This window comes from Gopherus flavomarginatus, chromosome 9, assembly GCF_025201925.1.
Source record: "Gopherus flavomarginatus isolate rGopFla2 chromosome 9, rGopFla2.mat.asm, whole genome shotgun sequence".
NCBI classification, from domain to species: domain Eukaryota; kingdom Metazoa; phylum Chordata; order Testudines; family Testudinidae; genus Gopherus; species Gopherus flavomarginatus.
This window is the reverse complement of record NC_066625.1, coordinates 39,404,722-39,418,136: the sequence shown is the minus strand read 5'-3', so window position 1 is coordinate 39,418,136 and position 13,415 is coordinate 39,404,722. Positions and strand designations below refer to the sequence as shown.

Sequence of the window (13,415 nt, the reverse complement as noted above, 5' to 3'; positions counted from 1 at the left end):
GCATGTCCTCTGGAATGGTGGCAAAAGCATAAAGGGGCATACGAATGTTTAGCATATCTGGCATGTAAATACCTTGCAACGCCAGCTACAAAAAGTGCCATGTAAATGTCTGGTCTCACTTTCAGGTGACATTGTAAGTAAGAAGCGGGCAGCATTATCTCCCGTAAATGTAAACAAACTTGTTTGTCTTAGTGGTGGCTGAACAAGAAGTAGGACTGAGTAGATTTGTAGGCTCTAAAGTTTTAGATTTTTTTTGTTACATAACTGTACTCAAAATCAAAACAATCTACATTTGTTAAGTTACACTTTCAAAATAAAGAGATTGCACTACAGTACTTGTATGAGGTGAATTGAAAAATACTACTTCTTTTGCTATCACTTTTACAGTACAAATATTTGTAATAAAAAATAATAAAAAATAAACACTGTACACTTTGTATTCTGTGTTCTAATAGAAATCAATATATTTGAAAATGTAGAAAAGAATTCAAAATATTTAATAAATTTCAATTGGTATTCTATTGCTTAACAGTGTGATTAATCGTGATTAACTTTTTGAGTTAATCGTGTGAGTTAATTGCGATTAAATCGATAGCCCTAATATACATATAAACAAACAGAACTGAGCCATATTTTTACCACTAAAAAAATAGAATAAATCTTGCTTAAACCATGTAAAAAAAGACTATCTCCTGTTATAATAATAGACATCAAATCTCTTTCTATCCCTTGCTTACATTTAAGTTTTAAAGGGTTTTCCTGCAACTTACCAGAGTCTGGCTTTTTTGCCGACCCTATCCCACCCACAAAGTACATTTTGGCAGTGCTATTTTGCCCTATTATGGCAGTGGGTCCTGTGGGATCCCAGTACTGCTGCAAGGCTTTGATTCACACCCCAGCTTGCCAGGAACTAAATGTTTGTGTAGACACGCCCTGAGAAACAACCTCTGACAGTCACCAGTATTTGACAGCAGCTTCCTCCCCTGCCCTCTCAGATTCTTACTCTAAATATCCTCAAGGGGACATACTTATCATGGAAATCCATCCACTGATGCTCAGTATATGCCTCAATGCAGTCCATTTCCTGTGACCCCGTACTTCCTTCTCATCAGAGGAATTCCCTCCCCTGCTGGAGGAGGGGGAATTGCTCCCTTCAGAGCCCCTCAATACAGATTTCATTGGCTGTCACAAAGGGAAGCCTGATCTGCAATGCACAACAGAGCTTGCTGCTTGCCTTTGCAGCACTTCTAGTGAGAAGGCAAGCTGGGATCAATGATATGAGTTCCACACCTGCACACTCATCATTTCGTTCCCAGGAGCGTAAGTCACCAGCCTCTAGAACATCCATCCTGACAGGGAGAGGAGGATGCTGTTCAGAGATTCTATGGAGGCAATGACTCAAGACCTCCCTTGCACTTAGACCAATGACCGTTTTGATCGGGTAGCCCAGATGCATCCTGAGACTAAAACAGAAGTGATGCTAGACTTGATTTAGAGAGGACCACTTTCTCTAGCTATAAAGGCCAATGTAGCAGCACTTCCTTAATCTTAAAAAAAAAAAAAAAAACAAGTGGCCAACAGAGGGGAACCATTATTTGCTACCAAACAGAGACAGATTCGGAAGAGTGTAAGAAGGAAAGCAGGATTCAGTTGGGGGCAAGAGGACAAACCCCCCCTCCACACAAAAAAAAAAAAATAAAAAAACCACACCACACACAAAATGCAACAAGACATTTAGATGGTAAGAACACATTATTTAATGTCTGTAGCCTTTACAAATATTCCTGAGCCCTGACACTTCCAGGGAGCCAAAAGACAATGTGTTCCGTAGGTTAGGCATGATAAGATACAGACTCGGTAAACAGACTTCAGAGCTCTTGCAGAGACTTTATGTCATCACAGATGCCTTCATGGGCATATTCTGTACCAAATACTTATGGCTTCAGAGTGAGATGGCTCAGCTAGGATCCAGGGTCAGAGGATCTGGCATGAAGCCAACAGCAGTCACTGCGAACTAGGAAGTACCATGTGTGCAGCACTACAGAAGCAATTGGGGGAAGGTAGCAGCAGCAGGAGTTGGGGGTGGAGATTACTGGTGCTATTCAGTTCAATAAGGGAAGGGTTTCCTGTCCTGGACCACTACCAATATTTGCCGCAGAGACCAAAGGCTACACACAATTTACAGTGCCAAGAATACTGCAGAAATGAGCAGGAGCATCACAGCACGAGGGGGGCCATCTTCGCAGTTTACTAACGTAGCAGGAGTTCATGGGCAGATTAAACATTCTCTGTGTGACTAGAAAAAGCTGCACCACCTGTGCCCCCTGTAGCCCATTCCAGGACAGCCATGGTGCTCACCTATTCAGAAGGCAAATGGTGTTGCAAACGCACACTCCCCCTTAGATAGCAATGGTAAGCTCTAGCAAGGTCTCTTCAAGGCTTTAGTAGTGACAGTGTCACTTCCCTTTCCCAGATCTCTGCAAACTGGTCCTAAGGACACCCTTTCCCCTGAAAAATGCTTTAAAATAGCTCTGACATTCCCCATTGCCCATCGGCTTGGTCCACGACTGACAGTGCTGCAAAGATGTGGTCAACGAGAGTCCAGCCTTAGAAACACGCTCAGGAGCCCTGAGGGGATGTCCTGTCCAAGATCTGCTGGGCGATGTGAGCAAGGGCAGGGAAGGCAGAGCTCTTGGGAAACTCCTGGATGAAATCTCTGCCTTCCTCCAAGCTCTGAGTGAGCTGGGGATCAAGGGGAACACACCCTGTGTGGGAGGGCAAAGGGAGAGAATGACTGTGAGACCACTGGGACAAGTTACAAAGATGAGAGTATACACATGCAAGTCGGAGAGACAGAAAGATGGGAGTGAGACACCCACATCAACCGAAGAAGAGACAGAATAAGACAAGACAGACAGGACTGAGCATTATTAACCTCCTTACTGCTCACCTGCAAGACAATGTTCTAGGCATGTGGCACTATACCAGACATTTTCTGGGTAGAAAGGAGCTATAAGTGCTTCTAGCACCACAATCAGCAGCGATTTACTCTGGCATCATTATCGAGACTATTGCTCCTTGATTAGGGGGAGGAATAAATAATTAAGGAAGTTTAAATAAATTCCTCATTTCTCTCACAGGAGCTCTGCTGGACTCTCAGTGGTGCTGCCTGTGTTTGCCGTTACCTGACGGCAGGCAACTAGGATCACTCCAAATCTCCCACCATATCCAAAACCAGACTGGACTGTCAGGTTCTCTGCCTCTGTTCTCTACTGGCCAGACATACAATGACCACATCCTTTTGGCAGCTCTATGATCCTCTCCCAAACCAGACTCTCTTCAGACCTCAACTGGAGATGCCTCTCCTTAGCTTGCAGTTTGATTTCTGGACCTCATTCCATGCTCCTTGTGGCACTGTGTTCTCACCACTCACCAACCATTTGTTCTTTTGATCTACCCCTCCCTCTAGGGAGGGCTCTGTATTCAAAAGGCATTCACCTAGGAATGGGACTCCAGCATGCCTGGCCAGCTCTTCACCACCCCCTTTGGAAAAGAGGTTTGTGCATTCCTGGAAGAGCAGAAGAAACAGCATTTAGTCACCACAAACTTCCCAAAGCAGAAGTTCTGCAGACCGCCGGGCATCAGAGATGGGCAACATGACTGTTTATCTGGATACATTTCATGCAGAGAATGATACCGTTATCTGAGCAAGCAACACTCATTTGCCTCTGGCAGCTGCTGATCCCTCCACTTCATGCACTTCCTCAAAGACATTCTTATCCCTCATCACCCACTAGGAAGACAAAAGAGATGCCTCTCCTGAACCTACCCAACAGCCAGCCAATGAAGGAGGGCAGGGTCCACAAAGTGGTCGCCTCCAGAGACCTACCACATTACCTTCATGGCATTCCCTGGTTTCTCAGCAGCCAAGGGACCACAGTCAAGAAAAGTCAATTCAAACCCAGGCCTCAAGCACAATGTAGCAGATTGAGGCAGGGGAGTGCTCAGCTGTGGGTCAGTTTTAAAGGGCTCACCAAACAGTGCGGGCAGACGAAACCACTCATGTTCTCTACAATCCCGATCACTTGCAATCCTGTCTTCTTACAGAACGTCAGCTCTCGCCTGACATCCCCTATAGAAACCGCCTGTGGGCACAGAGTCACGGGGTATCAGTGATAAAGGGCCAGCAAAATCAGAGAGGTGAATGTCTGTCTTTCTGCCCATTCATCCAGTGCTGCCAATCCTTGAGATTAAGGCAAGGTACACAGACACGGATTGGAGGGATGAAGGGAGTAGAAATGCTGAACTAATACCACAGAGAGACATTGAAACTCATACAGGGTCATGTAAACACAAACCTAAAGGCATAATGGGGTCAATAAAAAATTAGTTTGGCATGACCCAGGGCAGGGTGTGAAAATATCTGCCCCAGCAAGCATCACATACCTGTGGCGTCGTGACCAGGACTGCCCCAAGAGGCTTATATGGGCGAAGGGATTCTACCGTAGAGATGTGCTCATCCGAGGTCCCTGGAGGCGTATCCACAATGAGGAAGTCGAGATCTCCCCAGGTCACGTCGGAGATAAATTGCTTTATCAAAGCTGCCAAAACAAAATGGAGGAAAATCTTTGCTTTCAGCTGAGGTGTGGTCTGTAATCTCAACAGTGTGGTAGCAGCAGTTGTTAGATATCAGATCACCACATTGTGTGAACAGACAGGTGCAAAAGAATAGACTTAAGTAGGAAGAGAAGCCCTGCATCAACAGAAGCAGTGGCAGTGCCATCTTCCCTCAGGGTCTCTATCCTGCCCTACAGGGAATGCATATAGGTGGCAAGGGGATAGTTCAGTCTCCAAGGCCGTTGAGATTTTGTTCTGTGTGCCAACAACAGCGATCATTATAGACAACTGTCCAGAGAGCACAGGACAGATCTACCATCTCATTCCCCAGGGTTGATTTACACTACACAGTTAGATCAACATAAGGCAGCTTATGTCAACCTAATTTTCACACTACAGCCGTGCTCCTGCAGATGTAAGAGCCCCACTACACTGACATAATAGCTTCACCTCCACGAGAGGTATAAGGCTTATATCAGTGTAGTTAGGGCAACGCAGTGTCTCTGTAGACCAGGGGTCCCCAACGCAGTGCCTGCAGGTGCCATGGCGCCCGCCGGGGCGTCTAAGTGTGCCCACATACCAGCCGGCGGACGAGCATCCGCCGAAATGCTGCCCACAAGCATCATCATCCAGAGGCGGCGCCGCCGAAATGCCGCCCAAAATCAGTGGCATTTTGGCGGCGACGTCTCTGGATGACGCTGTTTGTCAGCAGTATTTTGGCGGTGACGCCTACTGACATTGCCGCCTTGTTAGCGGCATTTCGGCAGATGCTCATCTGCCGCCACGATCCTCCGTGGCTCATTGTCTGGTGCCTGCCAGACAAAAAACGTTGGGTACCACTGTTGTAGACACTGCGTCCCTTACGTCGGCTGTCTTGTCAATTTCACGGCAGAAGCCATGCTCCTGGCAGAGTTGAGGTAAAAAGCCCAGGACGGCTTCGGACCCCGATCCCAGCTGGGAGCCAGGGGAAGAAGCCAGAAAGGGAATGGGAGCTTCAGATGATGACCAGGCCTAGACTGAAAGCAACAACTTAGAGGTCAAAGGCTACCTACATCTAGTCTGTTATCCAGCTCTAGTTCGCCTGCTCAAATGTGGCAAGAACTACAGACTGCAACCCATGCCTAAGCACAAGGGGATAATGAGCCACATGCAAGATGAGACCAGCCTGTAAATAAGGCAAGCAGGTGTTTCAATGAGTTTCATCTTTGCAGGAGGTGCCCGTGCTGTAGGACAGTGGTCCCCAAACTGTGTGGTGTGCCCCTCCAAGCCGGGCCTGGAGCCCTGTTCCACCCCCAGCCACAGCTTCACTCTGCCCCCTGCTCTGCCCCCAGCCCAGCTCTGGTCCCAGCTGCAGCTCCACCCTGCCCCCAGGCCAGTTCCACCTCTTGCCCCAGCTTTCTCCCCATGTCTCCCACCAAGTTCTGCCCCCAGCTCTGCTTCAGCCCAAGCTCCTTCACTGAGGATGGAAGCCTTGGCTGTGCAGTAATGGAGAGGGGGCACAACAGGAAAAGTTTGGGCACCATTGCTGTAAGGTCACTACCAAGAGTAAAAGCATTCTGTACCATTTTTCTTGGGTCCTCTCCAAACCACAGCATCATCTGGCTTCTCCAGCAAGAAGCCAATCGACATGAGAGAGATGCTTTTGTCCTGGTCAACGAAGACAGGCACCCAGCCACTGTCACACTGGTGCACGCCTTTGCCCTGGACTTTGAGCATTTGAGGGATGCTGGGGCCACATAGGTCCACATCCAGGATTCCCACCTGCCAGTGAATACGGGGAACCATTCAGACAATCCCTTACACTAAGACAGCACAAGAGGGCCACCACAGTGGCAAAACATAACTCTTCACTGATTTCTATAGCCCAGATATGGAAAGGATGGCTTAGAAGCCTACACATCATATTTGAAATACACAGGAATCACATGTTCAAATCCCAGATGAGTTCACACAGCCTTTCCCCTTTCCAAGGGAGATCAGTGTGTTGTCATTGAACTTCTGGACAGAGATCTTTCAAATGAGACCTTAAAAACCATGGCCCATCTACTCTGCAGGACTTTAAAGGGCCTTTTGGGCATTTTGTTTGCCCTGTGTCCTCAGCCACAATTCCCCACTACCACTATTGTTGTGCTGAGTGGCTGTCCCTCACTTCTCCATAGGCAAAGCCCAATGTTCTCTCAGACCCCTAGATTTTGCCTCCCCTTTCTTTTTCCTACTCATACTCATGCCCTATAACTCGGCATTGCCCACACAACAGCTGCCCTGAAACAGGACAGGCAAGACAAAAGGAAGCTTTGGAGAGCAATGACAGCAAAAGTCAAGGACCCAACCCTCATGGTCTCCATCCACACAGCAAGTGAGAATATCCCAGTAGCTTTTAGCACAGAGCATAGTATACTAAAGCCTGCCAAGCCCAGGGCAGACATTACTTAGGAAAGGGAGGCAACATAGCCTAGCAATTCCATTGAGGTGTCAAGGAACCTGAGTTTTTTGTTGTTTTTTTTAAATAGAATATCAGGGTTGGAAGGGACCTCAGGAGGTCACCTAGTCCAACACCCGGCTCAAAGCAGGACCAATCCCCAGACAGATTTTTGCCCCAGATCCCTAAAAGGCCCCCCTCAAGGACAGAACTCACAACCTTGGGTTTAGCAGGCCAATGCTCAGACAACTGAGCTATCTACTCCAGGTTCTTCCACTGTCTCATTGTGTGACTTTAGACAAGTCACTTCTCCACTCTGTGCCTATTTCCCTATTAGCATAAGGTGGACAATTATAATGAACAAGTTTTGCACAGCGCTTTCATAATATTTTGCATATATATAGTATCTTTATTGGTGGACCTTAAAGCTGGACATTGCAGCTTTTTTGGTCAAATAAATGCATAAAAATCAGAAATCTTATAGTAAAAATAACTTTTGCTCAATCTTAGCAGGATCTTAATGATTAAATAAAAAATGCTACAAGATGCTTAATGCCTAGATTATGAGCGTAAAACCCCAGACTAGAATCTTGGGTGCACATGGGGAAGGAGAATACACTCATGACTGCCACATGGAAGCTTGCTCACCTTCTTCCCAACATGCCGTAAAGCCAAAGCCAGCTCGGTGGAGATGGTGCTTTTTCCCACACCTCCTTTCCCGGAGAGCACTAGAAGGATGTGTCCAACTCCAGCCAGGTTACCTCTCTCTGTGAAGGACAACAGAACAACGCTGAGGCATCCCTGCACCTCTACACAGCACCATGCTGCACTGAGGATGTATGAATAGCAATGCCATAGGCTGCCAGCTGAGTGAATCCTCACATTTCACAGCTAAGACATCATTCCCACTAAAGGAGCTATCACCATTTGGCTAAGGTGTTGCAGAGTGTTTAAAAATAGTGGGGCAACCTGAGTCAAAATGTGGTTGATTTTGAGTAGACAACTATCCACTACGAACATGACTGTGACTCATCAGCTCAACATACAGCCAGTGGGTGGTAAAGACTTTAGCTCTGATTCAGCAAAGCACTTAAACTGACCTCAGTGAGACTTAAGCACATACTTAAATGGTTTTGTCACTACTGCTCTGGGCCAGATTGCAATTTGGGACCTAGTGAAAAGGTCTGGGCCTTCCCTCTCCTCAGCCATCCAGTCCCCTAGGAGTTTCCTCCTTTCTGTGCTGTGTAGATCTGGTTTTTCTGGATGTGTCAGTGTCTTGTTTTAAATTTTCTTCAGCTTACTTGCTGCACAGTCTGTGTTTGCTCTGGTCTAAACAACTTCTGTATATGACTCATATACAGTGTGCTTTCAGTTCCCAGGGAAGGGCTATGAACACATTCTTTGAGATTCTTTAAATGGAGTATAGCTAGAGGGCCTCAAGGGGTACTGGCAGAGGTGGGAGAAAATCTGAATTCTGTGATCTAAAGATCCATCTAGAGACAAGAACTAAACAGCTCTGAATGCAAGAAAAATTCAAAATCAAGATAAATCCCTTAAAAGCCCCAGCAGACCTGCATTAACACACTCATTTCACTACTTTAATGACACGGGGGGCAGGGGGAGGGGAGGATTACACCTTTGAACCATCATGAGACTGAAGTTCTGTATTGAGTCACAGCACAGATAAGTGGCAGTGCGAGATTCCTCACCAAAAGAATTCAACTTTGACCCAAGGGGACCAGCTTTATGCATGAGGGAGGAGGAGGATGGGTATTGTTACAAGGTTCTGGAGCTCAGGGCAAATGACGCTGCCTTGTGGCAAATTAGGGACCTTGGTTAGTTTCTGAACTCACATGCTATATTTAGCAGAGGGCTGGAACTTGCTGTACCTCCAGGACCAAAGATCGCTGACAATTTTAAGGACCAATGTCTCACGAACCACCAGAAACAAAGCTTATATACAATAGGTTTTCAATAAACCCATCTTTCCAAAGGCAGATAAAATTCCTCTCTGGGATCTTGTGTTCCAGCAAAGGCCTTTACTGCTAAAAATCAAATCTGGATTGTTATGTGGGAGCAGGGGAAAGAAGCAAGGGATCAATGAGAGTAACCTGATTTTACAGCAAGAGTGTCACCTAATTTTGCTTTAGGTATGTTTTGTTATGGATTGTTACTTTAAGTGTTTCATAAACAAAGTTAATATCAGCATCTCTGCTGTGATTTGCAAATCTGGCACAACTTCCTGAAGATTTTTTCTAAGGCCCTAATTATAGCTAAACCATCTCCATGAATCTTTACATTATCTGTACTTTTGCACTAGTGGGACCAGGTGTCCAATGGAGAACTCCCTCACCTGAATCAGAGATAACAGAGGACTATTTGAATTCCAATGGCTCCTCACATTCCTGAATGGTCAGTAACACATCCTGGAAACCCTAAGGACTCAGACATAAAGGTAAACACAATCCTTATTAAGTCCAGGAAAAAACAGGAATAGCTAGGAATAGTTAACATTGAGTCACCAAGGAATTTTCCAAAGCTTCACATATCAAAGTGGGGTGTACCTCACACTGCTTCTGTTCCCTGAATCCGAACCATCAGAAGCAGCACTTGAGAGGAAGATGTGGTCTCCTGCTTTGGAACGGTTTTCCAGTGTTTCAGGGAATATAAAATAGCAATCAAGGAAGAGGAAGACTCCATTTTACTGAAGAACAAGCTGAGTGAGAAAAACAGACTTCATCTTGAGATGGAGCCTGTTTTTACCATGGGAGAAGTAATCAGGAACTCAATCAAAGGTAACTCATAGCACAGATCTCTGCTCTCTTTCTCCTTTGTAATGAAAGAAAGAAATTGCAAGACATTTCAATAGGTGTTTAATATCTAACATCCTTTTATGTAGGTTCTCTCTCCCTCATAATTTTTAAAACCTCTTTGGTTGTATACAGATTGATTGTCTGATTGTCATATTGTTGGGGAGCATATTAGGTGGCATTTACAAGGATAGCATTGTTATTGTCCTCTCAAAGGGGCCAAGGACGAGAGAAAGCAGTGAGTTCCAAAGATCCACAAAAGGACATAACTACCATTTTAGGCACCTAAAGCTAACATGTGGGAGGACTCGGAGATCCTCAAACCCTCTATTCAGCTGCTGTCTAATCCCATAGGTGCCTACATCCCTCCTGGAGGACACACACAAACCCACTGCAGTCTGACATTGCCAAGCTGCTCAGTGCCCTAGGTCATGCTTAAGCCCTGTCAAAGCTGAATCCCCATTCTGGCACTTCAAGTGCAGAAGGTGGGGGCCCGCAAGGATTCTAAAAATTAATACTGGCCACTCCAGGCTTGCATTAAACTCCCAAGGTCACAACTTTTCTCTGACTTTGGATCGGTAGATGCTGCCACCACCCAAGTGCAAACCCCACTTTTTGAGAACCCAGAAAGGCACACTTGGGAATTCTTTCCTCTGGGGTATCCTCAAGCCCCCCTCGAGGAAGAGCTGAGAAAGAAACACAAAGGAAATCAGAGGTTGCCACCAGCTAATTAAACAACAAAAATCCTAATCCTGTTCTTAAAAAAGGTAAATTTTATTAAAAACAAAAAGAAAGAAAATACATCTGGAACTTAGGCTATTGCTAGATTTTAAAAGAGCAAATATAATAATTAAGCATCAAGAATAGTTTTCTTGAGGACCAGCTTAACGGTTACATGCAAAACAAAAGCATTTGGGGGTTAGCACAGACAAGTCCACAAGCCATAAAGAAATAAGAGAGATAAACCTAATCACATCTTCCTAGACATTTCCTATCTACTTGCATATCTGGGGTTTCAAGTGAGTAGTTTCTAGGTATGGTCTGATGATTTTTCATACCTGGCGCAAGCTTTTACAGCACAGTCCAGCCCTGTTCCTGCTCTCCAGGAGACCCACCACAGACAGACAAAAGGGGAATCTTGTTTCAATTTTAAAAAGCTCTAGCCTTCTCATTAGCTCTTTTAGCCAAGTGTTCACTCACTTCTTTTTACTTATGCATGCAGTCAAACTTTTTAACCCTTTACAGATAAAGCAAGTAGAGAACAGCTACCAAGAGGGATTTAATAGCTAACTGGCTGTCCATAAAAGGGAGCTACCCCCCCCCCCCCCGCCGCCCCCCTTCCTTTATAGAATCATAGATTATTAGGGCTGGAAGGGACCTCAAGAGATCATCTTACCACAAGCCCCAATGGAATTCACAAGCTAGGTGCCCTTCTCTCCCATCTCACTTGCAGGGCCTGATCCAGCAGGCATTCTCTGAAGCCCTCAAACAAGAGACATGTGGGTAGCATGCAGGAGAATGCCCGATAACCCAGTGGTCAGGACTCTCACCTGGGAAACGGCAAGGACCTGAATTGGGATCACTCATATTCCAGGAAAGTGCCCATCTGCATGTGATGGAGTGTTCTGGGGCAGGTCTCCCAGTGCCACTCCTGTTGGAACTGGACCACTTTGTATGGATAATTAACTATTCACTGGGCCAGAAAGAGATTGATTCTACAACCTAGTGGTTAGGTCACTCACCCAGGATGTGGGAGTCCCAAATTTCAGTTCCTGCTCCAATGAATATTTAATGATTTATACAAAATGGAACAGTTCCAACCAGAGAGATTGAGAGAGACCCACTCCAAACCACACAGTAGCATGGGGGTCAATCCTCCCCAGGGATGGATACCTAAATCCGTCAGAACAGGGATTTGAAAATGGGTCCTCCACCTTCCAAGCGAGTGCCCTAACCTCTGGACTATTGGTTATAATAGGGCGACCATCAGTCTCCATCTCTCATGCAAGTACACCTGAGCAAAACAGAGACAGGGGGCTGACCTGACTTAGAGCTTATCTATACTTGAAATGCTGCAGCAATACAGTCGTAACACTATATTGTAGACACTACCTTCACCAATGAAAGGGGTTCTCCCATCAGCGTATGTAATCCACTTCCTTTCTAGAGTACGCAATCCAGCATATGTAATCTATTTCTTCCGTCAACCTGTCTACATAGGAACTTAGGCTAGTTTAACTACGTTACTCAGGAATATGGATTTTTGACACCTCTTGGGAATGTAGCTGGATCCCTCTAGATTTTCTAGTGTAGACTAGCCCTTAGGTGCCTAAGTCCAGGAGCAGGAAGACAGCTGCGAATCCCAAGTGGAGATCTCTGCCTCCCTCTGGACCAGAGTAGGTACCTATTGATGTTCTGTTTACATCCCACCCCTTTGCTTTGCATTTTTGATTGGTTTATTTATTCAGTTTCAAGTTTAGCATGCTAAGCCCCATTCTGTCAGTCCTAGTCTTAGGTGCCTAACTTTCCCCATAGCGAGGCACCTAACTCTGGGCTGAGGATTCCACTGGGCAACAGGACACCTAAAGGTTAGGTACTGCAATGCTCAATGTTGCAACATCTAAGCCCTTTTGTGGATTTAACCCCAAGTTACGGGTCACAGAAAAGAAAATGTAGCAGGAGTAGGACTGAGCTAGGTTATGTCACACCACAAATTCTTGGCAGTTTCATCATTTTCTGCAAAGTCCATGTGGTAGGGTTGAGAAAGATAGCCTTCCACATGGGAACTGGTGCTGTGCCGTTTTAGGTACTGTCTACACTACAAAAATCCACCAAACACCTACTGCGTTAGACTACAATATAATTGTCCCCAAGATACAGTTAGGCACAATCTGCTCTGAAAGGCTCAGTTGTAACTATACTGGGGACCAAACTCGCTGACACGGGGAAGCGCTGAACCCCGGCTGGGAGCCACCCCCCGTCCCAGCGTGGCCAAAGCCCCGCCCCACCCATGGCTGGCGGAGGAGAGCACGGCAGGCTTGGTCAGTAGCGGCTCCGAGTCACGCATGCGGCCGCTGGGTGCCGCAGAGACACGGTCCAAGCAGCAGCTGTTCAGCGATGCCCCTTGCGTTGGGGGCGGCTCCCGAGAGCCCATCGCTCCCCGCGCATAGTGCCGGGCAGAGACCAGGGGTCATCGTGAGCGGCTGCGCCTCGCAGTCCCCACGGCGCGGGGCTTTCCCAGGCTCGTGCGCTCCGTCTCGGCACTGAGCTCCAGCAGCGAGCGGTGGCAGCACAGCTAGGGAGGGGGGTCGGGAAGCCGCCGCGGGAGCCCTCCCTACAATCCCCCGCAGAGTAGCCTCGAGCCTTCTGTCCCTGCACTACTCACCCCCCACAGCCTCCATGCTGCCTCAAGCACTGCTCCTGCACTTCCGCCTGCCCTGGGGTCACGCGCGGAGGAGCGCCGCGGCCAATGGGAAGCCGAGTTCTGGTTGTAATCCCGCCCCTTGAACTAATTTTGGCCCCGACCTGACCTAGTTGACTGACGTTCCTCTCAGCCAATGGCCTCTGTG

General features: G+C 46.8%; 2 protein-coding genes across 3 annotated transcripts in view; one reads left to right on the top strand and one right to left on the bottom strand.

The window, feature by feature from the left end:
• Positions 1-13,415, top strand: part of METRN (meteorin, glial cell differentiation regulator) — a 291,968-nt gene that overhangs the window by 226,158 nt on the left and 52,395 nt on the right. The window lies entirely within an intron of this gene.
• On the bottom strand, positions 1,740-13,324 carry NUBP2 (NUBP iron-sulfur cluster assembly factor 2, cytosolic). 2 transcript variants are annotated; one of them, XM_050968453.1, is made up of 7 exons: positions 13,232-13,324; positions 7,685-7,803; positions 6,180-6,378; positions 4,447-4,601; positions 4,035-4,145; positions 3,499-3,568; positions 1,740-2,765 (listed from the first exon to the last, which is right to left on the bottom strand). In XM_050968453.1, the coding sequence occupies exons 1-7, from the start codon at positions 13,245-13,247 to the stop codon at positions 2,620-2,622; spliced, it is 816 nt and encodes a 271-aa protein (XP_050824410.1). In that variant the 5' UTR covers positions 13,248-13,324; the 3' UTR covers positions 1,740-2,619. The 2 variants fall into 2 exon arrangements, with proteins under 2 accessions (XP_050824410.1, XP_050824411.1); XM_050968454.1 differs by lacking the exon at positions 4,035-4,145.